Here is a 26,700-nt window from a genome sequence, read left to right as displayed (position 1 = left end):
TCGGGTTTGATTATCTTGTTTATTTCTCCCTTCCCACAACCAGTAAAAAAAAAAAAAAAAAAAAACAATCAACACAGGTACAAGGATCCAATGTTTCAAAATCATCCGAGTGCAAAGATGCCAGGCCCGCTGCCTGGGTTTAACTTACATATTTACAGGGTGTGCGGCATGGGCGGGGCCGCAAGCGTGTGCCCAGCAGGTGGGCGTAACAAAATATACAAAGGTGGCTGTTTCTTTACATTTCCCAGAAGAACCCTGCCTCACTTCCAAAGGAAAGCACTATAAAACAAAGCACAGGCACTATTTACTATATAACTTATGAAAAATGCTGTACATGGTGCATGACTATAAATATAGAGTTTAAATGTCTCTGTTGGGAACCGCTATCTACACGGGGCATCTGGGGAGGGCTCAGCTGGGCCCCAACTCATGAGAGCTGGGGAGTCGGGGTGGGGACGGGACCCAGGGGTGCAGCTGCGCCAACTCCCCTTTCCTGAAGAAGGCTGAAGCTCACTCGCCGGGAGCGCCGGCGTGGTGAGGGAAGAGGAGCAACAGTAGGAATCCAACAGGAGCTCCAGAAGGCACAGGGAGGACACCTTGTCCCCCAGGCACACGTGTGCCCCACTGCACTTGGTCATGGCTCTGAGGGCAGCCCCCACCACGCCCTGGTCTCCTCCCCGTGGGAAAAGTGTGGAGCTTTGCATTCACCTTGCACGGGAAGTGAAGACGACCCAGAGGGAGTGTGGAGCTGGTCTATACCGTATGCCTCCTGGGATTCAAGGTGGCGGCAGTGGAGACAGGGGGCTTACAGAACTCACATTTCTTATTCCTGAAGATCCAGCAGGGATGTTTTTTTTAGTCTGACCAAGAGATGGGCATCAGGCTTCTAAGATGGGCATAAGGCTTCTGCAATGTGGCTTCTAAGTCAGCCCAGAGAAGAACCTGGGGCCCTCTTTGGCAGGTAAGCCGTAGCCTCCCAAACGCTGACCATCCCTTACTGTCTGTCATTCTCCATCATGGCCTTGATCAGGAGCAGGAAGCACGTTCTCTTGGGAAGGTGGAGGCACCCATGAGCCAAGGGTATCAGTCCTTCTCTGTGGCTGCCACCCAAGAAGCCTGAGGACTAGGATGTGCAGGGCGACTGCTTGGGCTAGCCAGCCCTGCCCAGGTGAGGAAGCCCCGGCAGGGGGCTTGGGGAGCACTGGGAAGGGGGAAAGTCTCACACATGTGGGCTTCTCTTCCGGGTCTCCAAACAAGGACACTCCCTCCCCTGCACTGGGCTGAGCTGGGGCTGAGATGCTGGGAGCAGTTGCTTCTGGTTGAAACCAGCGTATGACGAGAGAGAGAGAGAGAGAGAGAGAGAGAGAGAGAGAGACACCAGGGCTGTCACAGCAAAGGGAGGTTTGCACACACAAAACATTCACAATGACCTCTACGCCTCCTAGAAGTCCCGCCCCCAGGTCCTTCTCCTTCCGAGGGAACACAAGCGCACAGTGACCAGCTTGTCCAGCCGGAGGCCTTGTCTACTTCTCCCTCAGTGGCCTTCCTACGTCTTCCAGGAAAGAAGGCCCAGAGAGCAGAGCTGACAGCCTGGGCCGAGGGGAGGAGAGGCAGGACTGAGATCCACTCCGTTCCCTGATGGGGACCACATCCCCAGGAGTGCGGGGCAGGGGGGTGACGTGAGGGACGGAGCGGGCAGAGCACATTCAGACTTGAGGTCCTCTCCCGCCACTGGGCTGTGTCCCCTAGAACGCTGTACTGTTGCAGGTGCTCTTGGTGCCCAGGGCATCGATCGGGAGTTTGACCTCATCCTGGGCCTCCCTGCTCATGGTCTGGTTTGCGAAGGCCTGGGGGACCTTGATGGGGATGCCCTGGCCCTCCTGGCCCTCCTCCAGGTCCTCACAGCACTTGCTGCAGCGGCAGCACCTGCAGCCACACAGCAGGCAGCACATGCGGCAGCACACGCGGCAGCAGCAGCAGCAGCGCCTCTGGCAACAGCTGGTGAGCAGGGAGATGAGGTGGTCCCAGGGCTTCAGCGAGTGCATCCACAGGGGCAGGAAGTTCCAGTTCTGCAGCTTCTTGGGCAGGACCCGCGGGCAGCGCGACTGCAGCAGCCGGAGGCACAAGACCAGGAGCAGCAGGAGGAGGATGGGCACCGCTACGCCCACCAGCACCGGCCAGCCGGCCAGCGAGAGCCCAAACACCGACAACGGGATCAAGAAGAAGAAGAAGATCAGGTAGAAGACGGCGAACCAGCGATACTTGGCCGAGATGTTGCCCAGCCCCTTGGCCAGGCGGATGGGCAGGCGGGTGAATGGAATCGGGTACCACAGCAAGATGCCGGAGATGTTGAAGAAAAAGTGGCACAGAGCGATCTGCAAGACAGCAGGTGGATGAGTGAGTGGCCTGTTGCCCAGGGAAGCCTCCTCATCTTTCTAGCTGGGCTCGGAGTGGCGCCCGAGGTCCCACTATGGGTCCAACCTCCGAGGCCCTACTATGTGTCTGGGGCGAGGAGAGGAGGCTGAATCCCAGCTCAGGTTTCAGGGCCTGAAGTCCTTTAGGCTCCAACAATGGGTTTGCCCACTGCCACCCGAGCTGCATTAGTCCTGTGGCCTCCCGCTGGGCAGTTCTGAGCTGGTAGGCAGAAGGAAAACTCACAGGGCTCAATGGCCCATTCTCAGGATAGGGGGTGGGGTGGGGTGGGGGTTGGGGGAGGATGGTTACTGTCACTAAAACACCATGGCGACAGTGACCACTGAGTCTCCAGTCTGTGGGAAGCGATCACTGGGGATGCTTCGCACGGCTAGGCTCAATCCTCAAAAACACCTGCCAAGGGGCAGCCATTGTTAGACACAGAAGAAAAGCGAGGCACCATGAAATTAAGCTCTCTTCCCCACGTCACATGGGTGGGAGATGGGGAGTGGGATTCAAGTCCAGGAGGTCTGGCTCCAGAAGCCAGGCCCTTGGCCACTTGCCCACACCCAGGGCTTGACCCTGGACAGTATAGTAGCCAGCAGCCACAGGTGGCTCTAAGCGTTTAGGTGGGCTACTCCACCTTGAGATGTACTAGCAGGTGGATTTCAGACTTAGCCCAAACAATCTCTGTGTTGAATACATGTTGAAGTGATAATGGGTTAAATCAAATACATTATTAAAATGAGTCTCCTCGTGTGATACACTCTCATCCAACATCAGACTGCCTGGGTTCAAATCCCAGCTCTTCCATTTCTGATCCAGCTTCCAGCACACCCTGAGAGGTAGCAGTGAGGGCTCAAATCCCTGGCTCCCTGCCATCCGTGTGGGAGACCTGGATTAAGTCCCAGGCTCCCTTTGTCCTGGTCCAGCCCCGGCTGTTGTGGGCATCTGGGGAGTGAAGGTAGCCCAAGGGAACTTCATCTATCCAGGCCAGGCAGGTGCCCCGAGTCTTGGTGTAATGCCAGGCTCTTGCCAGATGCCCTTTCTGGCTACTGCCCAGGCACAGTTCCCCAAGAGAGGGGCGAGGAGTTGGGAAGTGGTATCTTGTCTGGGCATCCTAAACACGATTTCCTCCTTTCTACTGGGTGGCCAGCCCACCTTGATTTGAACAATGGCCAGTGATGGGGGGCAGACCACCTATAAAGGGAGCTGGTGGCCTCCACTTCTCATAGCGAGCTCCTCAGGTCCACCCCCTGCATCTTACTTCCATCTTCTGGATAGATCAGAGACAAGCCTGGCTCTTGTTAGAAACCAGTTTGCAAATGCGCACACGGGGTTGTATCCCATCCAGACCCACAGAGTCCCTGCCCCATGCCGTGTTCTGACCTGCAGCGAGCTCCTCAATGTATTGCCGGGGCTGGCCAAGGCGGCCAGGATGGCGGTGGTGGTGGTGCCGATGTTGGAGCCCAGCGTGAGTGGATAGGCCCTCTCGATGGTTATCACGCCAATACCTGGGGCGAAACACGAAGCACATGGCGCTCGGCCCAGGGGATGACGGGAAATGGCAATGGCGGCCAGAGGGAGAAGGCAGGGAGAAACTCACCGATCAGCGGGGTCATGGCGGATGTGAACACGGAGCTGCTCTGCACGATGAAGGTCATGCCCGCCCCCACGAGGATGGCCAGGTAGCCAGTCACCCAGGCAAAGGGGAAGGGGAAGTCTGCAAGAAAGAAGGCGAGGAGAACTTTCGCAACCCCAAAGAGGGCTCAGCTGGAAGCCCAGGTGTGCACTGTGCTGCACAGCAACCTGGGGCAGTGGCTGGGCTGGGGCCTCTCCACCCACTGCTAAGCCCAGCCATGGTTGGGCAGACTGGACTGCAGTCAGTTTCCTGGGACCGGAGCTGTGGGTGCAGTAGGCTAAGCCTCCGCCTGCAGTGCCAGCATCCCATTTGGGTGCCGGTTCGAGTCCTGGCAGTTCCTCTTCCACACCAGTTCTCTGCTATGGGCTGGGAAAGCAGTGAAAGATGGCCCAGGTGCTTGAGCCCTTGCACCTATGTGGGAGACCTGGAAGAAGCCCCTGCTGGCTCCTGATTTCAGATCAGCCCAGCTCTGACCACTGTGGCCATGTGGGGGTTGAACCAGCAGGTGGAAGACCTTTCTGTCTCTCCCTCTGTCTGTAACTCTCCCTCTCAAATAAATAAATAAATAAAATCCATTTCCTTCTCTGTGGTCTTTCACCCGCATAGTCAGAAAGTGAAACCAAGGATGCAGGTGAGTGTTAGGAAGACAAAACCAGACTCGCAGTGGTCAGGTGAGAGACACTAAAGGTGCCGGAACTCAGAGCAGCCAGGCCTCCACGCTGGCTCCCAGCCTGGCCGCCCACCACTGCACACCTTCCTCCTTTCTTCCCACCTCCAGGAGCACCGAGAAAATACAGCCGTGGGGAGCAGCCCTGCGGGCCCACTGGCAATGGAGCAGGCCGTGCCTCCCTGCCCAGAGCCCAGGGCTGCTCAGCTCCGTCTCTTGACAACCTGGTGAGATGGGTTTTCTTGGCTGCATCTCACTAACTTTCCGGAGTGGCGATGTCATTGGCCTGGTCAGCTCTCACTGGCTGCCCCAAGAGGCTGCTGGAGTTATCCAGAATCACATTCCCTTCCCCAGACTGACGGGAAGTGGGGAGGAGGGTGGATACCTGTATCCAGACCCCACCCACAAGGCCAGGGAAAATCTCCCGGGCAAATGGCATCTTGACTTGGGTGGTTTAGCAGACGCAAGACAGGAGATCTGTGCAAAGCCATTGTCAGACAGGAATCAAAGGAGCCCACTGGGATGGCCCTCGTGATGCCCAGCTCGGGGGCAGCAGGCCTACCGGTGTTGAGGGTCTTCTTGATGACGACGGCCACCTGTCCCTTCAGCACAGAGCCCAGGAGCTTGACGATCATGATCAGGCAGCCGCACAGAACCAGCAGGGAGACGATCAGCAGGATGACGCCCACGGCCAGATCCGGGAGGTTGAAATTCACAAAGATGTGCTGGCCTAAGAGACCACGGCAGCCTCGTCAGGGACACAGACCCCCATGCTGGCCCAGGACGAGACTTACTCCCAGCATTCCCCTCCTCGTAGTAGTAGAACCTAGGTTGTTAGCGATGCACATGGCGGCCCAGAATCAGCACAGCTAAGTGGGGCCTGAGACCACGCTCTGGTCAGGGGACCTCCTAAAACTGGGAAATGTGGGCTTTGCACAGCTCATCAGGCCTCCTACCCAGTTCTGCCACCTCTATCACCTGTGATAATCATATAGTCGGGGCAGCACGGGCAAGTTGGAGTAGGGGGTATCGCTTATCGGAAACCTGTTGCTTTTCTTTTTTTTTTTTTAGTTTTTTATTTATTTATTTTTTTGACAGGCAGAGTGGACAGTGAGAGAGAGAGAGACAGAGAGAAAGGTCTTCCTTTGCCGTTGGTTCACCCTCCAATGGCCGCCGCGGCCAGTGCACTGCGGCCGGCGCACCGCGCTTATCCGATGGCAGGAGCCAGGTGCTTCTCCTGGTCTCCCATGGGGTGCAGGGCCCAAGCACCTGGGCCATCCTCCACTGCACTCCCTGGCCACAGCAGAGAGCTGGCCTGGAAGAGGGGCAACTGGGACAGAATCCGGCACCCCGACCGGGACTAGAACCCGGTGTGCTGGTGCCGCAAGGCGGAGGATTAGCCTAGTGAGCCGCGGCGCCAGCCAGAAACCTGTTGCTTTTCAAAATCCCAGTATGCCCTCGTGGTAATTCCAGCACGCTCCGGTTCTGTCAGTGTATATATAGCACCCAGGGCGTGGGAGGTGGGAAATTCACTTGATTCTGTAGGGGAAATCATTGGCTGAGAGGTTGAGGTTCTGCCTGGGCCGCCTTCCTCCCACATCAAGTGCCTGGGTTTGAAGCCTGGCTCCTCTGCTTCTCATCCAGCTGCCTGTGGGCGAGGAACCAGGGAGGCAGTGGGTGGTGGCTCAGGTGGCTGAGTCCCTGCCACCCACGCAGAAGACCCAAATGGAGTTCTAGGCTCCCTGGGTCTGGGCAAAGCCCTGGCTATTGCAAGCATTTGGGGAGTGAACCAGCAAATGGAAGATCAGTCTCTCTTTCTCTCTCTCTCAAGATAAAGATAAGTTTTTTAAAAGAATACAAAACCAACCATAGCATTCAATGGCACAGGCCCACTGCCATGTTCAGAGCTACAGGCCCAGTGCCTTGTGGGGACCCGCCGTGCAGCAGCAGGGACTCACACAGCCTGTGTGGCCCCACAACTTCCTGAAAATCGGCTGTCACCTCCCCAGCTGGTAACAGAGGACTGGCGACGCCCATGGAGGACACACGCTAGAACCCCGTAGGGAGTTCTCCTGAGCTGGAGTGGAACTGCAGAGGAACTGGGCTTCACATCCCGCCACTGCCTCTCCCTGCAGACCTGGGGCTGCCGCCTCAGTCCCCAAGCCTCAGTTTCCTCTGCTGGGAAAGCACACGGCCCCTCTGCGCTTCCCTCCCTGGGGCTGCGCACAAAGTGACAGCCACCAGCAGCCTGGCCCGCCCCAGGGGTCGGTCTGCTGGCTTCCACTCACACTTGGCGATGTTCTCCACGTGGGTTACATTCTTCAGGGTCCAGGTGTGGACCCCATCCGTCCAACAGAGGGACGGGGAAGTGCAGTTCTCAGGCAAGGGGACAGTGACGTTCATCTGAGTCTGGAAGGCAAACACAACACACGTCCACGACACTTGTTTCCGATGGGAATGGCACACAGCGGGGGAGCAGGCGTGTGGTGGCTCCATCCCAAGCTTTATCTCTTAAGGGCTGCTTATTCATGTTGATGGAACCACCAGGGACAAACAAAATCAACCTTCAACCTTTGGTATCCCACAAAAAACAAAACCACGTGTTCGCTCAAGAGGTGAGAGCGAGCCACAGACCTAACACATAGCAGACTAGGTAACGGCCCGACGCGGGAAGGCTGGAATGTGTGGGCTTTCCAAGAAGGAATTTTCTGGAGCTTCTGTGGGCATTGAGAGAGGCCACCTGCTGCCGGCACCTATCCACCATGATGCGCTGTTTCCATGGCCCCTCCAGGCATGGGAACCCGGAAGCAGCCAGAGATAAGCTTCCTCCAAGAGGTGTGAAAGTAATGACAAGCCACACGTGCTGTGTCTGTCTGTCCCACTGCTGCAGCTCACCCAGCATTCAAGGACTCACCTCCTCAAGGCAGCTCCCTGACTAGCTCTGAGGTTTTTTTGTAGGAGACCCCAACTTTTCTTTGTCATGATTGTTTACTTGCCCCTTCTTGCATGAAAGACTTTATTCAATGCTCAGAAGCCAGGGCGTATGCCACCATCACCACCACTGTCCCACCACCCATGGGCCTCCCCACCCCCTGCAATATTCAAGGAAACTTACCACGTTGGTTAAAGTTTTGCACCAAATCTTGATCAGACTCTTGTTTTTGGCTGACTCATCATTCATTGCAATTTGATTGATAACTTTTTTATCCAACTGAGAAAGACAATAGAAAGAAGAAAGTCAGCATGCCTTTGGAACCAATGTGGGGTGGAAGTGCAGGAAGCTGCTCTTGGAGGAGCTCTAAGGAGATGAACTTGACCACGAGCCCCTGAAGAGGTGGGCTGGGCTCCATCTAGCTGCATCCTCAGGAAGGATGTACCTGATGTACCCGGATGTTACCCAGAGTAACATCTAGCAGCATCTAGCTGCATCCCCGGAAGGAGCAGGGTACCCAGATGTAGCCGGATGTTACACGGAGTACCCAGATATTAGCATCTAGCTGCATCCCCGGAAGGAGCAGGGTACCCAGATGAACCCGGATGTTACATGGAGTACCCGGATGTTAGCATCTAGCTGCATCCCCAGAAGGAGCAGGGTATCCAGATGTAGCCAGATGTCACCCAGAGTACCCGGATGTTAGCATCTAGCTGCATCCCCAGAAGGAGCAGGGTAGTACCCGGATGTTAGCAGGTGCTTGACTAACGAATGAATGATTCTGTGAACAAAGGCACTGGTGACTAGGGGGCAGGGAGTAGGGATTCACTGGAAGACTGAGAGACAGAATACCAGAAGGAAGAGTGGACACACAAGGTCCCAGCCGGCCCTTTCTCTCCAGGGCAACATCCAAAAGCCTTTCATCTCCATAATGTGGACAGACACCAGGAGCCAGGGGTGAGATGGTTCCTGAGAAGAGGAGGCAGACCCTTCTCTTTGGTTATGGGTGGGAGCTTTAATCATTGGTGAGCTCACTGGTGTTGGGGGCAGTGAGAACAAGGCAGTCCCAGCATTCCAGTGGACAGCCCTAGGTACACACCACTATCCTCCCTCACCCCAAGGAAGACAGCACGTGCAGTGACACCCAGGAAACCAGTGGGGCCAGTCACACTGTCGGGTGTCCCTAAGCTCTGGCCACAGAGTGCTGTTTCTAAACCTACTTCTCCCCTTGGGCCGGGGGCCAGAGGGGCAGGAAGTGGCTCCTTCCATCTGGATACCTGGATGATGAGCTTCGTGAAGGGGTCCGTGATGACTTTGAGAAGCGCCGGGGCGTCCTCTCCGTTCTGGAAGCGGAAGGTGTCCAGCACCAGGTTGGTCAGGATCTCCAGGTAGTGGGTGATGGCCTCCAGGGGCAACAGCACGAACACGGACAGCCAGTTGAAGAAGTCATGGACGGTGGCCCCCGCAAAAGCCCTGTGGCCGGATGAGAACCCCCACATCCAGGTGAGTCAACAAGCAAGGGCACCCCAGGAACCCGGACCTCCTGCCACCGGCTGAGACAGTGTCACCTGTCTGTGTGCGCACAGGGCCACAGTCTCCTCATGGCAGTCCCCAAGGTGGGTGGTCATCATATTCCCATTCAAAAGATGAAGGAGCTGCGAGCAGCCAGCCAGAACGCTCCGGCTGGGATGAGGAGCTTAGCCAAGCCCCGCTTGGGAGGGCTGCCTCTGATCCCTTTGGAATTCTGCATATTGAAGGCGACTGTGCTCTGGAAAGGTGGGGACCAGGAGGCGGGTAACTAGCACAGCCTGCCCGCCACAAGCGAATTCTTAGCCTTCTAAAGCTCTCAAGTCTGCAGAAGTCCATGGACAGCACCCTCAAGGAACAGGGCGTGTGCACACCACACTCTGTCTATCCGAGCCAGGTCAGAGGTTCCTGCTGAACTCCTGCCCATCTCCACCTTCAGAAACTTTGCTTTACCTCTGTTTTCCTCAATGAAAAATCTCCCCTTCAAAGAACACCTGCGGATCCAAGCCACACCCAACGCCCAGTGGACAGGGAGCAGAGCGTGGGGGTGGGGAATGCTTAGCTAGACTCCTAGTAAAAGAAATGCATTGGCAAGGACAAGTTTTCAGCTATCTTATGAGCTAATGTTTTTTATTCTTCCCCAAGTGGGCGATTTAAAGCACTTTCATACCCTGCTGGTATCATGGAAAGTGCTGCAAATATTTCTTCGTGCATGGCCAAATGTTTTTAAGAGCTTTATAAATGTTTGATATAGTAACTATTACTCTAGGAATCTAAGAAAGTGATCCAAACAGCCAGGAGAGAAAGATACGCCCTCAAAGATATTGTTCAGAGGCTGGGGCTGTGGTGTAGTGGGTTTAACCCCTGCCTGTAGCCCTGGCATCCCATATGGGTGCCAGTTTGAGTCCCGGCTGCTCCTCTTCTGATCCAGCTCCCTGCTAATGCACCTGGGAAAGCAGCAGAAGATGGCTCAAGTGCTTGGGCCCCTGCACCGACATGGGAAACCTGGATGAAGCTCCTGGCTCCTGGCTTCCGCCTGGCCTAGCCCTAGATGTTTTGGCCATTTAGGGAGTAAACCACTGGATGAAAGATCTCTCTCTCTATCTCTCTTCTCTCTCTCTCTAACTGTGCCTTTCAAATAAAAAAAAAAAATTCTGTTGAAAGTGTACTGAGACATTGCCAAGGGTGATCTGGGTCGATCACATTCCTACGTGCAGGCGCCCCCACTGGGCTTCCGTCTCCATTTCATGGGCTACCCTGAGGCCTGAAGTGAAAAGAACTCCAAATCTGGACTAAGAAAACCTGCGTGGAATCCCAGCCATGCCCCACCCCCCAACCCCCGCCCCGCCGTGAAGTCACCTGGCCTTCTGCTTTGGGTTTCCACACTTGCTAATAAACTGGTAGGGAGAAGCCTACTCAGCTTCTTGAGAAGATTAAATTAGGAAACGCCCCGTGGAACGTGTGCTATGATTGTGGCCATCAGCACATTTTATCAGGGGCCAAATGAACGGCTCTGAGGACAGCCACCGACTCGGCTAATTCACCGACAGACGGGATGACGTGGGCCGTCTCCCCCGCCAGCCTGGCGGATGCCAACAGGCTGACCTCCTGGTGGCCACACCACAGAGACAAGCCGGGAGCTGCTCCTCTGTGCTCACCAGCTCGGGAAAAGCCCATCCTGAACTCTGGGAGATTTCACATGAAGTTTTTGGAAGAAAAACGTGTTTCCCTTGTCTATATTCAGCCTGCTCTATTTTCAGGTCTTCCACATGCACAAAACCTACAATTTGCCTTTTATTGCCAAGGAAGTGAGGATCAAAGAAAAAATGTTGCACTGAACTGGCCAAAAATGGGAGTTTCAGGAAGTTATAATTATTTATGACTAGGCGAGACAGCCAATCTGACCCTAACTGGCCTTGTTTCAATTATACAGCCAGCAGATTAAGTTTCCAGCCAGAGCTTACCTTTCAGTAGGCTCTGACCGCGTGCCAACTACTTTCCTAAACACCTAACTACACAATTGCATTTAATCCTTAAGATGACACAGCGGTGGGGCTGGCGTTGTGGCTCAGGTTAAGCCGCCGCCTGCGATGCCGACACCTCATATGAGCGCTGGTACATGTCCCGGCTTCTCCACTTCTGACCCAGCTCCCCACTAATGCTCCTGGGAAAGCAGTAGAAGATGGTCCAAGTCCTTGGGCCCCTGCACCCACATGGGAGACCCAGATGAAGCTCCTGCCTTCCACCTGGCACAGCTTTGGTCACTGTGGCCATTTGGGGAGTGAACCTGCAGATGGAAGATCTCTCTCTCTCTCTCTCTCTCTCTGTGTAACTCTGACTTTCAAATAAGAAATAAATCAGAGAGATGACACAGTGGTGATGGCCACTATTATTATCAGACTGAGTTCAATCAATGGGTAAGGAAGTGACCCCAGCCCCAGCAGTAGTCCCCCATGGCTTCTTCCAGGAGCACAAGCAGAGAGCCTAGCACGCACGTCCTCATGGCCAACTCCAGGCCAGTGCAGCGCGGCCACAAGCAAGTCTGATGGCAGCCAAGGCCGGCTCAGAAACTTCCTCCTACCTTCGGAACTCGCTCCGATCTCCTGCCTGCATGAGCGCCACAATGGTGTTGGTGATGGAGGTCCCGATGTTGGCCCCCATGATGATGGGGATGGCAGCCCGCACGGTCAACACTGGAGGGTGGGAAAGAGCCATTAGCAAGCTCAGGAGGGCTGTCTCCCCGCGTCCTCACTCACCCTCGCGGCAAGCCCCCAAAGCGGCAGTTCCGTAAGCTCTGTGGCTCATGCACACCGCGCTCGGAGTTGGATGAAAGCTCAGGATGGTCATCAGAGAAACAGGCACACGTGCCAGCATCGACAGACTCCCCGCAGCTCTGCTAGGAACCTGTCTAAATTCCTCGCGCCTCCCTATTACAGATGCGAGGCCAGCTTGAAAGAGACCAAGAAGTACCCGGTGTTTAAGGATGGAAGTGAATGAGCGGCAGGCCTCAAAGGTACAACTGAGTCAGCTGGCCATGCACAAAGTCTCTCCTTTCAGGGGTGCACTCACAAGCCAGACATCAAACGTTTGTGTGTTTATGAGGCCGAGTTCCTGGCAAGGTTATTTCTTTCTCTAACAAATAATCAGTGTCTTGCCTCAATGTTCTGACACATAGTAAGAAGCAGGAGTATCTTTTTCCAGCTAAGGCATGGAAAAAGTCTGGTTACTTTGGACTAAAATGCTGGTTTGGGTTGAAAATTCAGCTCCAACTGGTTGGATGATGTATTCCAGTTTAGCCAGAGCAAATATCAGGCAGGTACTAGCTTGGAACGCCATCTCCCCCAAGTTCAGCTGTGTCAAGGCCAATGCAGGATCTCATTGGATGTCGTTGTTCTTAGCACCCCCTCCCAGAGAACTTTCTACAGGGATGGAAATTTTTTTTTTTTTTTTGACAGGCAGAGTGGACAGTGAGAGAGAGACAGAGAGAAAGGTCTTCCTTTGCCGTTGGTTCACCCTCCAATGGCCGGTGCACCGTGCTGATCCGAAGCCAGGAGCCAGGTGCTTCTCCTGGTCTCCCATGGGGTGCAGGGCCCAAGCACTTGGGCCATCCTCCACTGCACTCCCTGGCCACAGCAGAGAGCTGGCCTGGAAGAGGGGCAACCGGGACAGAATCTGGTGCCCCGACCGGGACTAGAACCCGGTGTGCCAGCGCCGCAAGGCGGAGGATTAGCCTAGTGAGCCGCGGTGCCAGCCGGGATTGAAATGTTTTATGTCTGCACTGTTCAACAGGACAGTGGCCAGGCACAGGCGGCTCAGGCAACTGAGAAAATGAATTTTTTTGTTATTTTAGACTTAAATAAAATCCAATAAAATGAACTAGCCACATGAGCTGGCAGATGGATGGATTAGGCAGTGCAGTTCTAGAAAATTCTGAACTGAGTCCTTCAGCGTCAGGGCCTGTTTCCTGACCCAACCATTGGAGTGGAAGCAGGACCCACGCTGGTTGGACAAGAGAGGAAGACGACGGTGGCAAGAGGAAATCCCAGGCTGCTCTCTAGAAGGACGGGGGCTCCCAGCTGTGCCCCGAGCTCGCGGGCGCCCCCACTCACGGGAGGAGGACACCATGCTGACGATGATGGACGACGAGGTGCTGGAGCTCTGCACCATGACGGTCACCAGCACCCCGATGACCAGCCCGGCCACAGGGTTGGACATGATGGAGTTGTTGCTGAAGAACTGCCCGGCCACCTTGCCTGCGAAAACAAAGCCATGGCCCGTCACGGGGAGGGGTGGAGGCAGCCAGGGAGTCCACTCGGGTCTGTGCAAGGCCAGAAGGCTGGGGCTGGGGAGCCCAGCTCCAGCCTCACTGCTGTCCATGGCATCTTGCTTCCTCCTCCTCCTTCCATCACAAAGCAGGAGACGCGCAGGCTGTTTGTACATGCATCTCTGTCTCCACTTCTCTGATCTAGCTCCCCACCATCGGCCCCTTGTCCCTTCACGCTGCAGCCTCCCAGGCTCCAACCATTCCCTCAGTCAGCAAGCCCTTCTCCAGCCTTCTCTGACCATGAACCTGGCCTAAATTCCATCCTGGCCCTGTGGGTGCCCGTCAGCCTCCTGAGGCCCAATTCCTTTGCCTCTGGGATGTATTGCCAGTGCAGTTTGTCCTCTAGCCATGGATCTTCCTTCCTCTGTACCCACCCCCCCAGCTGCAGCCTCAGCCCAGGGCTGGCCTGGAACTGAACGCTGAGAGTCGTCTATGTGGGTGAGTCTTGGAGAAAGTCAACCCACTCTCCAGTCCATTTTACAAAGACAAGGCCTGGGGAGTGGATGCAACTCGTCTCAGAGAATCAGAGCGCAAAGCCTCTCGCTGACGTTGTCATGGACCAGGGAGACCAGAAGCATGCCGGGAACCAGGGAGTCAGTGCACCCCCCAGGCTCCCTGCAGGGTGCCCCTCCCCATGTCTCTCAGGCCACAAAAATGGGTTCTCAAGAGAGGCACCAAGGGATGCAGAGATCCACGCTCCTTCATGTCACCCAGAGCTGAGACTGAATCCAGCTACACTAACTCCAGGCCGTGAAGCTCTGGGTAGATTGGCGCTCTCTCTGGGCCCCTGTTCTTTCCTCTGCAAATGGCAAGTGTCTGGGGATGGAATGCTTGCGACAGGGCCCTGAAAATGCCTGCACTCAGAGTGAAGCCTATTTCTGTAGCCATCCGCTACGGAGCACATGATCATCCCACTTCCGGCTCCTCCCACACTGCAGAACCACGCTCGGTCCTGAGAGGTGTGGGCCACTGCTGGGGGAGGCAGACTCCCCCGGCCCAGGCCACCTCCATGCCCTGGCCAGAGAATGCTCTTTCTTATTCCACAGTGTCCTTGGTAGGGAGGCCACCAGCAGCAGCACAAACTCCTCAGATAAGTCTTTCTATCAAAGAGCTTCCTGCCTGCGGCTGAGACAAACTCAAGGAGCTAAGAGTTTGCAATCAGCTCCTGGCCTGAGCTGCCGGAGCCAAGCCAGACCTGGGTGTTTCTCATCTATACGATGGGAGCATAGATGTCACAGGATGACCTACCGAGGGGCCCAGCCCTACAACCTTAGGAGGCAGCTGGAGGGGCTTGCTGACTTGTTCCCTTCCAACCGAGCTCAGGTGCCGCACCCCCAGCCCGCCCCAGATGGCTGAGCCTTGCGCCCCCTACCTCCAACCAGCTGGAAGGCACTGCTGAGGACGTCCAGGGAGCACACGAACAAGTAGAGAAATCCCAGGAGCAAAATAAACTTCCCGATTCCTTGGAGCACACAGATAACCTTCCCTTTGGTGTCTCTCTCTGCGAGGGGGCAGGAGGTGGGGAGAAGACAAAGGCTTTGAGCACCTGTAACACTGAGAAGGTTGGTGAGGAGCTCAGAACCCCCCATCCCCCCCCCACCCCAGGCTGCTAGCTATCAGTTCCCAGGCCCTGGAGTTGGGCCCTGAGGGACTTTCTGAAATGATTTGCATTGGGCAGGAGGGAGCCCTGTGGTCTGGGCTTGGAGCTGTCAAGCAGGGAAGAGCGCTGACCGCCTGCTAAGTGCAGGATCGGAGATAATGGCTCTCCACAGCCCCTTCGGAAGACTGTAGCCAATTTTCTAGAATGTGCCTGTCCCGTAGCAATCACAGCCTCCATTTATGGAGCTCTCGCTGGGCGCCTCCGATTTCCCGGGATGCTGCATGTTGGCTGCTCACGGCCTTGCTCTTCCCTGGTCCCTTCCCCTCCCCCTACCTCCCAGAGAGACCTCTGCCCTGCGCTCAGAAATGTCACCCTTGCCACCTCACACTGTCCTGGCTGCATTGTCTGCATCCCTGGGTACCCACGTCTAGATGAAGGGACCACCTGCGCAGCTCTCGGATAGCAGGCCTTGTCTGTCCACGGCTGTCCCTCTGTACCTCCCATGATCCCCAGAACCTGGTCAGCCTGCAGAATCACAGGGAGCAATGGCTGCAACCCCAGTGCCCGGCACCTTGGATCAGGACAAAAGATCCTTCCTCCCCATCCCTACCAATGTACCCCCCACACTGCTTGGATGCTGAGCCAGGGCATCATTGAAAAAGGGAGGGAGACACTGGGAACAACAGCACCTGGCCTCCTGTTTACCTGACCACTTGATGCCCGTGTCCCGGAGCTCGGGCAGGTCCCAGGGGTCGTCCACCTCGGCGGGCTCCTCTATCAGTGCCACAGTGGAGTAGGACGGCAGGAGCTCGATCTTGGTTATGGGAGCACTGGTGGCATCTGCACAAACAAGCGACAAAGCCCGTGAGAAACCAGATCTGCATTTCCGGGGGTCCCGGTGGGCCCCAACCTCCCCTGCCTGCGGCCAGGGGTGCGGCACTTACTTTTGTCGGTCTCTTTGTCTTTGGCCGGCTGCTGGTCTGCAGCCCCTTCGATGTATTTATTGGGGTCAGGCTGGGCATTTTCCAACTCAGGCCAAGGAGCCATGATCTGTGGATGGGAAACACAGGCTCAGAGGCTGCCCCTGGGGGCTGGAATTGTGGCGCGGTGGGTTAAATGGTCACTTGGGACACTTGTGTTCCGTAGCAGGGTGGCTGGGATCGAGTCCTGCCTCCATTTCCGATGCAGCTCCATGCCAGAGCACCTGGGAGGGCAGCAGGTGGTGGCTGGGTTTCCTTGGGTTACTGCCACCCAATGTGGGAGACCCAGGCGCTGGCTGTCGCAGCCATTTGGGGAGTGACTAGTCAATGGAAGGTCTCTCTGCATCTCTCCCACTCTGTCACTCTGCCTTTCAGATAAGTAAACTTTAAGAAAACAAACAAAAAAAGCAGCCACTGGGAGAAGCAGCACCCAGTTGCTGAGGGAGAGAGAGAGCCTACTTGGGAGAGGAAGGCAGGGAGGGTGTCCTGCTCACTGATCCTTGCACTGTGGGGTCTGTGTGCCCTGCTTTGCTCCCTTAACCCCGCCCCCAGGCTGTTCCCAAACCAAACGGCTTCTTCCAGATTTTTCTACTCTGGCCTCGGATCCAGGCAACTCGCGCTGCCCCCTTTGACTCCTCCGACTTCTCTCTGCCTCAGCCTCTGGATGACACAAGTGCCTCCCTCTTCATCTCACTGTATGTCACAGCTGCACGGTCCTCCACGGGGTCCCTCTTTGCTTCTTACATCACACAAGTTCAAGGGCGCCCCTGCACAAGGCGCCCCCTGCTGGACAGCTTAACCTGTGTACAATACACCTGCCTCGCAACCCAGCAGTGGCCATCACTGGCAGGTGTGGGTTTAGCTGGTCCCTCTGTGACCCTGAGCAGAAACTATCAGCTGTCCCATCTATAAAATGGGGCAATTCTTCATGCCCTACGGGGCCATGAGATTAACAGTGAAATGAGTTTGAGATTAATGATGAGATTAAGGTCTGCAAAGTTCCTGGCACACAGTAGGCTTCTGATTGATAGCAGCAATGATTGCCACGCCCTGCTGCCTGGATTAATGACCCTTTGTCAGAACCACGCTGCTTCTAGCCTTCTAGCCTCTAGACTTCCTTGTAACCCATTTTCTCCACAAAGCCTTTGTCAGTTACTTGGCACATCTGGCAGCCCACTCCTTGCACCCTTTGCCTTTTGACGTACTTTAAACAAAGCAATTCAGAGGGCTAGAACACACGATTCACAGAAAAAGGAAGTACAAAGGGCTAAATTCCTTGTTTAAAAAAAAATAAGTGTTCAACCTCATTAGCAAACCAAGACATGCAAATCCAAACAGTGACAACCCACAAAGTAGCACAAAAGTTTTAAGAGTATTAACAGGCTGTGCTGGAGAAGATGTTCTGAGATGAGCAGGCTGGACATTCTTTGAAAACAGGTGGCAACATGTCCAGGATGCTTTACATTTGCCACACATCTTTGACCCAGTAACGCCACTTCTAGGAATTAGGAATCTGGGAATATTCAATGTATTAAGGAACAAGTTTCTCACTCTGCTCCTGCCTTCCCAGAACCTGCGTCTGTCCGACCCCTTTCCCTTTCTCTTAAATCTATTTTCCTGTCTGTTGGAATGCGAGTGCTACCCAGAAAAGAGACGCTGTCTTATTCTTCATTGCATCCTTGGGCCCTGGAGCTCTGCCTGGCACATTAACAACACACAATAAATTCACGTGGACAGCATGAATGCAACACAGACCACCTTCCACTCTGTCACTTACACAGCTGAAAAACAAAAATTAAAAAATAATAGGCAAGGTATCATACTAAGTATGGTACATCCACGTAGTGTAAGAGCATGCCATTTAAAAGGTTATGAAGTGTCAGCAAAAACATGGGAAAATGGCTGTAGATACACTCGCTTATCTTCTTCACAGCATGAGTTCAACTTGATCTGACATGATCCGTGGGGTTGCCGGTGAGTGGTGGGAGTGTAGGTGTCTTGTGCTTTCTCCTGAAATCCCTGAATCCTTTTAAAAGCTGACACTCAGCCCCAAGCCCACAGATATGTGGTGGGCCAGTGACACTTGTGCTGTTTCTGTTCTTCCTATGCATCAAGTTCAAGGGTGGATGCGGCCGATTCTGTGAGTTCTCATGGAGGCGGGGAAGGGGAGGCTTTCACGAAGCTGTTGAACCCAACTAGGCCACTTTGGCCTCTCCCCACGCAGCCATGGAGCACAGCACAGCCCTCCATGACCTCTGGTCATTAGCTTCCATGGAGGCACCGAGTAGGGCTTCCATTTGTTTCATAAGCACCCAGCACGCCACATGCTGCAATATGCATTCTGAGTGTGATGCCAGCACCCGCCATTGCAGCAGACAGCCACCAGTTACCGAGCCAGGCCCTGCTGCCTGTGGAGGGAGGTCCTCTCCCTCTCCCTTGTACAGCTGAAGGAACTAAGGCAGGAGTCAGTTAAGGAACTTGTCCCAAGACTCCAAAGTTTGAATTGAGAGACTTCCCTGCAGCGGCTCTTGGGCTGAGTGCCCTCTGCGTGCCTCCCAGAGCCCAGGGGCAGAGCTCCTTTCCAATGCCCTGTCTTCTGGTCACAAAGGTATGAACTGTCCCAGGGGCTCGGTGCAAAGCTGCTCCAGGAAGACATCGCCTGAGGGGAGGCTCCACTGCCCGGGGCTCCTGCTGCCTGAGCTGTGCGGAGTCTGCTACTGAGCAGGGTCCCAGGAAGTGGAGTGGAGAAGGGTGGCTGGGGAGCAGTGACCAGGGCTGATCTGGGCAAACGCCAAGGCCACCATGTGGGTGACCCCACCCAGGCGGAAAATGGCATAGGGGTTAAGCCCTGGGGAGGTGGGGAGAATGGGGTGCTCTTGGCCTCGGCTCCTGCCCCAGACACGTGCAGATCGGGACATGCACCTGACCCACCTGCAGCCCCACGGCCGCCTATCTTCAATGCTCAAGAGCCACGTCCAGCACCCTAATGTCAGCCTAACGCACCCCTTCCTGCCACCGAAGCGGTCCCCTCTGTGGAATCTCAGTCACCTCCGACCGCCCCCAGCCCTGGCCAGCACCGTGGATCTACTGTAACCACTGCTCATGGCTCTCGTGAGTCCTAGTTCCTGGTACCACCTCCTTGGCCGGGCCTCGCCGACTCCACCCAGACTAAGGCAGCAGCCTGTTGAACTGGTTTGGGCCACAGGGTCTCTCAAAGGTGAATTTTCCCAACATACAGCTGTGGTGTGGACAGAACCTGACTGCTCATCTGCTCTTGTCCATTGCTCCCCAAAGGATCCCTCCTCTCCACTCACCTACACCTGCCCCCCAATGCAGGGCCCTCCACACTCCCCAGAGCCTCACCTCTGCCCTCACGGGGGCAGTTCTCCCATTCCAAGGTCTGACACGCATCTTTCTGTCCCGGCCCTCACCCCCAGGGGCTCCTTCCTCTCTGCCTGGTCTGCAGCCCCTCAGCCTTGTTCTTGTTCGTGTTTTCGTGTTCCCAGCATGCACTGTCCTGGTGATTCACCTGGCACTCCATCACACACCACTGTGACATCTCTTAATTGATTTCTAAAAACAAGGACAACTGCCACTTAATGAGACTGCAAGAGGTGCTGGGGCTTGACATACATGACCTCCTCCCATCTTTATGCAAGAAAGGGATCCTGGCCATACCACTCGGCAAACAGGAAAGCCTGGAGCCCCAGGAGGCAAAGCAGCTCAGACAAGGCTGTGCGGCAGGCGAGTGACAGAGCCAGTTTTAAACACGGTTCTACCTGTCATTGAGGTTGGGGTTCTTATCCACACTAGCCGGGCTGCGACTGAAACACGAGCTGTCTTCCTGGAGCACCGAGTTTTACCCACATAGCTGGGGAAGGGGAATGTTAAGTCACTTGACTGATGGATGAATTATACTGGAGAAACGATTTTGACACAGAGCAGGTTTGTTTCTTCATTTTAGCAACCCTGGCGTTCGCGGCTGGGTAGTTCCGTGCGACTGAGTGGCTGTCCTGTCACTGACAGTTCCCTTGGCAGCTTCCCTGGTCTCTGCTGAGCGCAAGTCACCAGCTCTCCCCTAACCCCACCGTGCACAGTCCAAACTGTATCCGGATGTTGCCCAATATCACTTGGGAGATGGGAGCCCCTGGCCCAGTGGCTAAGAGATTGGACGTTCAAATCCCAGCTGTCTGGATTCAACTCCCGAGTTTGCCTTTGTGGCTTCGGGCTGGTTCGATTGTCTCCCTCCATCAGCTTCCTCATGGGGAAGACAAGGACAATACTACTTCTGAAGGATCATTGTGATGAGTAAGTGTGTTGTGTCTTAAAAGTTCTCAGCGCGATGCCAGGGACATCATAAACCTTGTGTGATTACCAGCAATCCTACAAAAACAAGTAGATGACGGTATGGAATGCCAGACTTCTTTAAGTCAAAAAGAACAAAACCACAGGGCACAAAAATTGCTTTTAGGTTGCAATGAGCAATTCAGAGCCACCCACAGGTGTTTAAAGGTTTACAGAGAGGCTGGCGTTGTGGCATATCGGGTAAAGCCAATGCCTGTGACGCCAGCATCCCAGATGGAGTCCCCACTTCTCCACTTCCAATCCATCTCCGTGCTAACAGCCTGGGAAAAGCAGAGGAAAATGGCTCAAGTCCTGGGGCCCCTGCCACCCATGCAGGAGACCTGGATGAAGCTCCTGGCTCCTGGCTTTGGCCTGGGTCAGTGCCAGTCATTGCAGCCATCTGGGGAATGAACCAGAGGATGGGAGATGGCTCTCTTTCTGTTTCTCCCTCTCTCTAACTGACGTTCAAGATAAACACATCTTTAAACAAAGACAAAGGTTTACAGAACTGGTTCTCTGCTCTGCCCCTGAACACACAAACATGAAAACGACTGTGACCTTCTACCATCTTTCTTTAATAACCTTAATTAAATTTGAAAATTCTCTCCCTATCTCTTATGCATGCTTTACAGTACCTTTCCAAATAGAGTGGAACCCCTTAGAAGGAAGGAGCTGTCCCTTATCCATTTCCATTCGGGGCCCAGCAGACTGCACTGTAACTTTTTGAATGGGGGTGTTGGCATATGAAGTACACCAAAGGAATGCACTTGGTCGGTAACCAACTCAAAGCTGTCTCCCCGGTAGGTGGTTGTCCCTCACCGCCGCACACAGGTGGGTTGGCCAGCTCTCTTGGCTGGAGCAGCCGGATGGAGAGACTACCTTCCCATTTGGAAACTTTGTCAGCAGTCCGAGGTAGGATGTGTGATTACTAACCTATTATCTAAATGATGTCTTCTGTGAGATAAGCCAGACACCGAAAGACAAACACTGCACATTCTCCCTTATATGCGGCAGCTACACTTTTTTTTTTTAAAGAAAAGAAAGGCCCATATGTTACCAGTTGCTGCAAATAGAGTGTTTTGTCAAATTGTTTTAAATCTTTGTCAAAGAAACTAATGGGAACTGCATACTACTGTAGTTTTAACGATTTTAGCAATATTTTAAAATGTACTTATGAGTGAACATCTTTCCATTTGATTCTTCTTTGTCGCCCTTGTCTATTTTCTTACTGGACAATGGTCATTTTATTTGTGAAACTTTTTATGCCTCTGACTATAAAAAAATGTTAAAAATATTGTCTCAAAAATAATAAAATATTAAGTCGAAAAAATAAATCATGTTTCCTGTGACTGGATTTCTATGACTGGTCGGAATCATTTTCTTTCAAATACTGGGCACAATGTGTACTGGGAATAAAGACACTACGCTCACGTAGATGATGCAGTTACAGCCCACCACGCCGAGCGCTCACTGCCCGCGACGCGAGAGGGATCCAACCAGCTCAGAAGTCGTTGCCTGCTCTGGGCAGGGGCTGAGCTGGCTTCGTTCCCCTCCAGACACCACGTGGCATTGATCAGTGCCACTGAACAACCAAGAGACTGGATTCCTACTGAATGTCTCCACTCTCTCTTCTTGGAACTCTGGTTTTCCTGAATGCAACTACTTGACAAACACTTCCCTGATGAAGCAGTGACCCCCCTCACCTAGTGCTGGGCCTCTCGTCTCCTCCACCATCCCCGGTTATGGGTCGCTCACCGGGCTAGACGTTGGCAGGTGAACGGAGCTGCAGGTGGCACACGCCTTGGCACCGACCCCATCTTGGGTAGGCAGCCCAGAGCTCTCGGAAACTGCCGGCCACGCCCTTCCCAACCCTTTCCACCCCCACAGCCCCAGCACCTCCTCCAGGGACCGGGGGAGTGGGGACAGGTAGGGCACTTGGCAGTCAAGCAGCCACTCTACCTGTACCCTGCTGTCTGCGCCACCAAGGCCCCAGGCTGCCCTGCAGGCTACGCAGGGCCACAGGGCTGCCAGGTGCCCCAGGGGCCAGGTGACCCCCTGAGACATGGGGGGTGGGGATCCAGAACTACACCGTGGGTTAAAGCTTGACCCAAACCTCTCTGAGACTCAAGTTTGTCGTATCAAAAATGGGACAATACCATCTCCCCAAGGAGCTGCTGGGAGGGCTGCGTGACCAGCGAGCGTAGGTGCCGTGCACAGTGCCGGCAGAGTAAACACTCAGCACCGCTGAAGCGCACAGCATCAGGAGCCAAGAGGAGCCGAAACTCCACTTTGCTCTGAGCTGGAAGCTCCTCGTCCCCCAGCACTCAGCAAAGGACCGGACCCTCGGCAAATACGTGTTGATGAAATGAACCCTGAGCATGTGAGAGAAAGGTGCTAAGAGTCTGTTTTGTGGCCGAGGAGTGTCCTGGGAGGTTTGTGACCTCCCACAACCCGCAAAGGGTCCTCTTCTCGGACAGAGCCGCGGAGGCCCCGAGAAATGCAGAAATTGCCCAAGTCCCACAGCCGGGTCAGGATCTGGACTTCAGAGCTCCCATGCTGGTCCCTAAGCCGGAGCCTTTCCCCAGCCCTCACAGTCAGAGGCCAGGGGAGCTGCAAGGCTGCGAGTACCAGGGCGCCCAGGGACCGCTTGGTGGCCAGGTGGGGCTCTGTGAGTTCCCTGGGGAGAGCTGGGAGGGGGCACTGAGACTGCAGGGAGCACTGCTGCCTGCTCATCCGGATGGCCAGCCCTGCCAGCCAGGAATGTTGCAATGACAGAGGCTGCGGGGTCCCCAGGAGCCGGCAGTCAGCACCCTCCAGGTCTTTCCACTGAGCAGGGGCCGGGGTCCTGAGCACAGTAGCCACAGGACGTGGCAGGGTTCTTAGCCGGTCTCCAGGGACTCAGCAGACACTGCAGGGGACTCGGGCAGCACCAGAGGTCCCCACTGGAGGTCCCCAGAGCTTCCCCCACCTGTCTTCCCTAATGTAGCTGTGGCCCTGCTGTTCCCAGCGGCCACTAGGAGGGGCAAAGCCATCCCTTAGGGCCGTGCCATAGCAGTGCCCAGTGAGGGAGTGAGTGGCTATGAGTGGTCCTCTGTGCTCACACGTCTGCTGCCCGGCTCCCCAGCACCGCTCTTAGCTCTTAGCTCCACTTCCTCCATCCACATGTGCATCTATGCCAACAGGATCTTGTATTCTTTCTGCAGGTTCAGGAGATGGAACTTCGGGGCTCTTCAGGGATGTGGGAAGTGGGGCACCTGGCCGCCACGCACCCCCTCCACTTTACATCATCGGGGCTTCTCCAAGCAGAACCTGTTCCGGGACCACTGTGCTTTGGGCAGCAGCAGCTCCATGGCCAAGGGCATCAGAAGTGGGGAGAGGAGCCGGCCCCTGGAGTGAGACCAAGATAAAGGTACTCATCCTCCTACTAGGACTGGGCGTCATAAGTGCGGGGAGGAAGCCCACCGCAACTGGGCACATGGCACAGCGTCTGTCACACAGGAGCCCGCCCAGCTGCTGTTTTCAGTCCTGTGCACAAATGAACTGATTTAATCTCACAGCCGTGCACGGCTGCAGGTAAAGTTACACTATGTATCAGAACCAACGTTATCTCTACTCTGTAGAAGGGGAAACTGAGGCCCGGATACACGGATTGTTTTAAAGTCACACCAACACTGTACCTCTCAGGAGAATTCAAACCATACTATCCAGTGTTCTCAGTGTGCCCAAGGACTCAAGGCTTGAAAAATTGCCACGCGGGTGATGGTGACTACCCTTTGCCTGGATAGGGGGGAAATACTGCCAAGGACAGGGTGGTGGTGGTGGTGACAGAGGGAAGAGGTATGTCTGAGACAGTGGAGGCAAAGAAGGAAATCGGCCCGGGCCTCCCTGGTTGAGACTTCTGCTGAGATGTGCTGATGGGATCTTAAAGACCTTGTCCCATCACTTTAAACTTGGACCTGATAACCAAGCGCAACGCCCTAGTCACTTTCACATTGTCTTTCAACTTCAAAAATCCATCCCACCCGTAACGGGCAACTACCTCAATTATCTGGCATTGTATTAGAGGGGTGACAGGGGTGGAACGTGTCCACACAAACATCTTCAACATATTGCCATCTTTTCGCATTTTCCAATTCATCTCCTGAGCTGTCCTGGTTGCTCCCTGCTGCTGCTCCCATTGGTCTGGGCCCAGAATGGAGGTGGAGCTGTGTGCAGGTGAGAACTGCAGGGCGGGCAGGCAGTGGGGTGGGGGCACATGGTATTAGATTTCAGTTTATTCCCAATCACTCTGATCCCCAGAACTGTCGGCCTATTTTCATGGCCACTTTGTGTCTCCCAGCACTCATCCAGCACCCATCCCTGACCCCCTGGGGACCTGTTCCGATGAGATGGCTGAGTATTTGGGGGAAGTCCTAGAAGGAAGCAATTCGTGTAGCATCTAAAACTTTTACAGAGCATTGCCCTTCTTGCCAGCCATGTACAAAATTACAGAAAGCAGACACGAGATCACTACCAGCTGCCAGAGGACAGAAGCCTCCGTCTTTGAACCTGAAACAATGGTCGCTCCCTGGAGGCACCGCTCTCCCAATACCCAACAGCACCCAACACAACAAGTGAAGGAGCTCCCAGCACAGGAGACAGAGCAAACAGATACGGGCCGGAGCCAGGAACCCCAGGCCAGAAACCTCCTGGGCAACCTCACTAGCTGCAAGAGGGGATCCCACGGAATCCACAGGCTGCCTAGCGGAAATCAGCCAGTCCGAGAAAGAAAGAGACCTCCCCACCAAGGACAAGAGAGGAGACCCCAAGGCCCCTCGGTGCCAGCCACCTGTGCCAGGCCTCTGCCTCAGGAACTGAACTGACCCCCCGAGCGTGCGCCTCCTATGAGGGCCTGAAGATGCTCGGTCCCCTTAGCCAACCCCCTGCACGCACACACGTCCTTAGGGGCCATCTCCCCAGCCTGGTACCCTCTGGCTCTGAAAGCACCAGCTAGGGGCTCTGTCCTCCCCAGCAGGGCTCAGGGACAGAGCCCTTTGGCGGTGGCCACCTGTGCTGATGAGAGCACCAGCCAGGTCTGTCCCTTAGGCCTTAGATAAACAGCTCTGCAAACAAGCCCCCAGGGCACGTGGAAGTCACACTGGGGGCGTCCTTTCACCTGGCAGCCACCACTGAGACTGCTCAGGGCAGGCAGGACAGAGCTGGTCCCCATTCAAGCAGGGTGGGGAGCCAGCCCAGGGGCTCACGGGGACCTGCACTGAGCCCGACAGCCAGCTAGTGCCCAGCTCTCCTTCCTCCTCTGACCACGACTCTCAAAACAGCCCTAGCCCAATGCCCAGGGGCGGCAGGCCAATACCACAGTCCCCAACCACGGTGCAGCAGGAGTCATGTTCCCAAGACAAGTGGATCTGAAAATTTCGGAAAGGTTTATTGTGATTTTTTTTTTCTCCTCTCTCTCCTGCAGCCCGATGTCCCAGCAGCTGAAAGAATGAAGAAGTCAGTGAAAGGTTTTGGGAAGCGCCCTCGCCCCGGCGGCTACTCACCAGCGCTCCCTTCGCAGGTAAGGGACTGGAGGAGGCACCAGGTACGGCTGCGCGGCGCCCCGGTTATATATAGCCAAGGTGTTGCGCAAAGCGGCCGGCGGCAGTCGCTGTCATCACGCCCCTCGCACATTCCAGGCCCGCCTGCCGCCGCCGCCGCCGCCGCGGCCGGGGCACTGCCTACCTGCCGCCTTAATGAGCCCATCGTGACCTCGCCCGCTGCGGGAGGTGAGCGCGGCGGCCGGCCCGGCTGCGGACTGCGGGGAGCAACTTCAGACGGGCCCGCCGCCGCCGCCGCCGCCGCCGAACGGCCCCGAACGCGCCGCGCCCCGCGCGCCCTCCGCGCCCCCGCCCCTCACGCCGGCTCTGGCCGCAGGGGACCCAGCAGGTGCAGGGCCGTTGGGCTCCCCCCCAGCCTTGTCTTCCCAAAGAGCCACGGTGTGGGAGTCTAGCGCCACAGACAGCAGCCAGTGGGAAACTCAGATCTGCCCCCTACCCCCCAAAACAACAATGCCAGGATTGTTCAGGGTCTTGAGGGCGGTGTGGTTGGCTCAGGTTCTGAGTCTATCAGGCAAAGGGGCTGGGTACGCCGGGAGCTTGGGGAGCTTGCCAAACTCAGCTGCACTCATCCTGCCCAGTCATTGTGTCCCAGGTATGCGGCCCCGCGGTTCCCGGGGAGAGCCCCTCCTCCTGCTTACGGTTAACAGCCTGCTGCTTACACCCCCAGCACTGTGG

At 55.4% G+C, this 26,700-nt stretch overlaps 1 protein-coding gene across 1 annotated transcript; it reads right to left on the bottom strand.

Annotated features, from left to right (window-relative positions):
• Positions 1–26,252, bottom strand: SLC34A2 (solute carrier family 34 member 2). The gene is made up of 13 exons (XM_002709262.5): positions 25,969–26,252; positions 16,049–16,154; positions 15,810–15,944; positions 14,877–15,005; positions 13,290–13,433; positions 11,762–11,873; positions 8,931–9,126; positions 7,837–7,932; positions 7,010–7,130; positions 5,284–5,451; positions 4,019–4,135; positions 3,802–3,926; positions 1–2,375 (listed from the first exon to the last, which is right to left on the bottom strand). The coding sequence occupies exons 2-13, from the start codon at positions 16,149–16,151 to the stop codon at positions 1,746–1,748; spliced, it is 2,076 nt and encodes a 691-aa protein (XP_002709308.1). The 5' UTR covers positions 16,152–16,154; positions 25,969–26,252; the 3' UTR covers positions 1–1,745.
• Between the last annotated feature and the right edge of the window lie 448 nt (positions 26,253–26,700).

Source organism: Oryctolagus cuniculus, chromosome 2 (assembly GCF_964237555.1).
Source record: "Oryctolagus cuniculus chromosome 2, mOryCun1.1, whole genome shotgun sequence".
Classification (NCBI taxonomy): domain Eukaryota; kingdom Metazoa; phylum Chordata; class Mammalia; order Lagomorpha; family Leporidae; genus Oryctolagus; species Oryctolagus cuniculus.
Note: the sequence above shows the minus strand (reverse complement) of the source record. Positions and strands in the feature narration are given on the sequence as shown.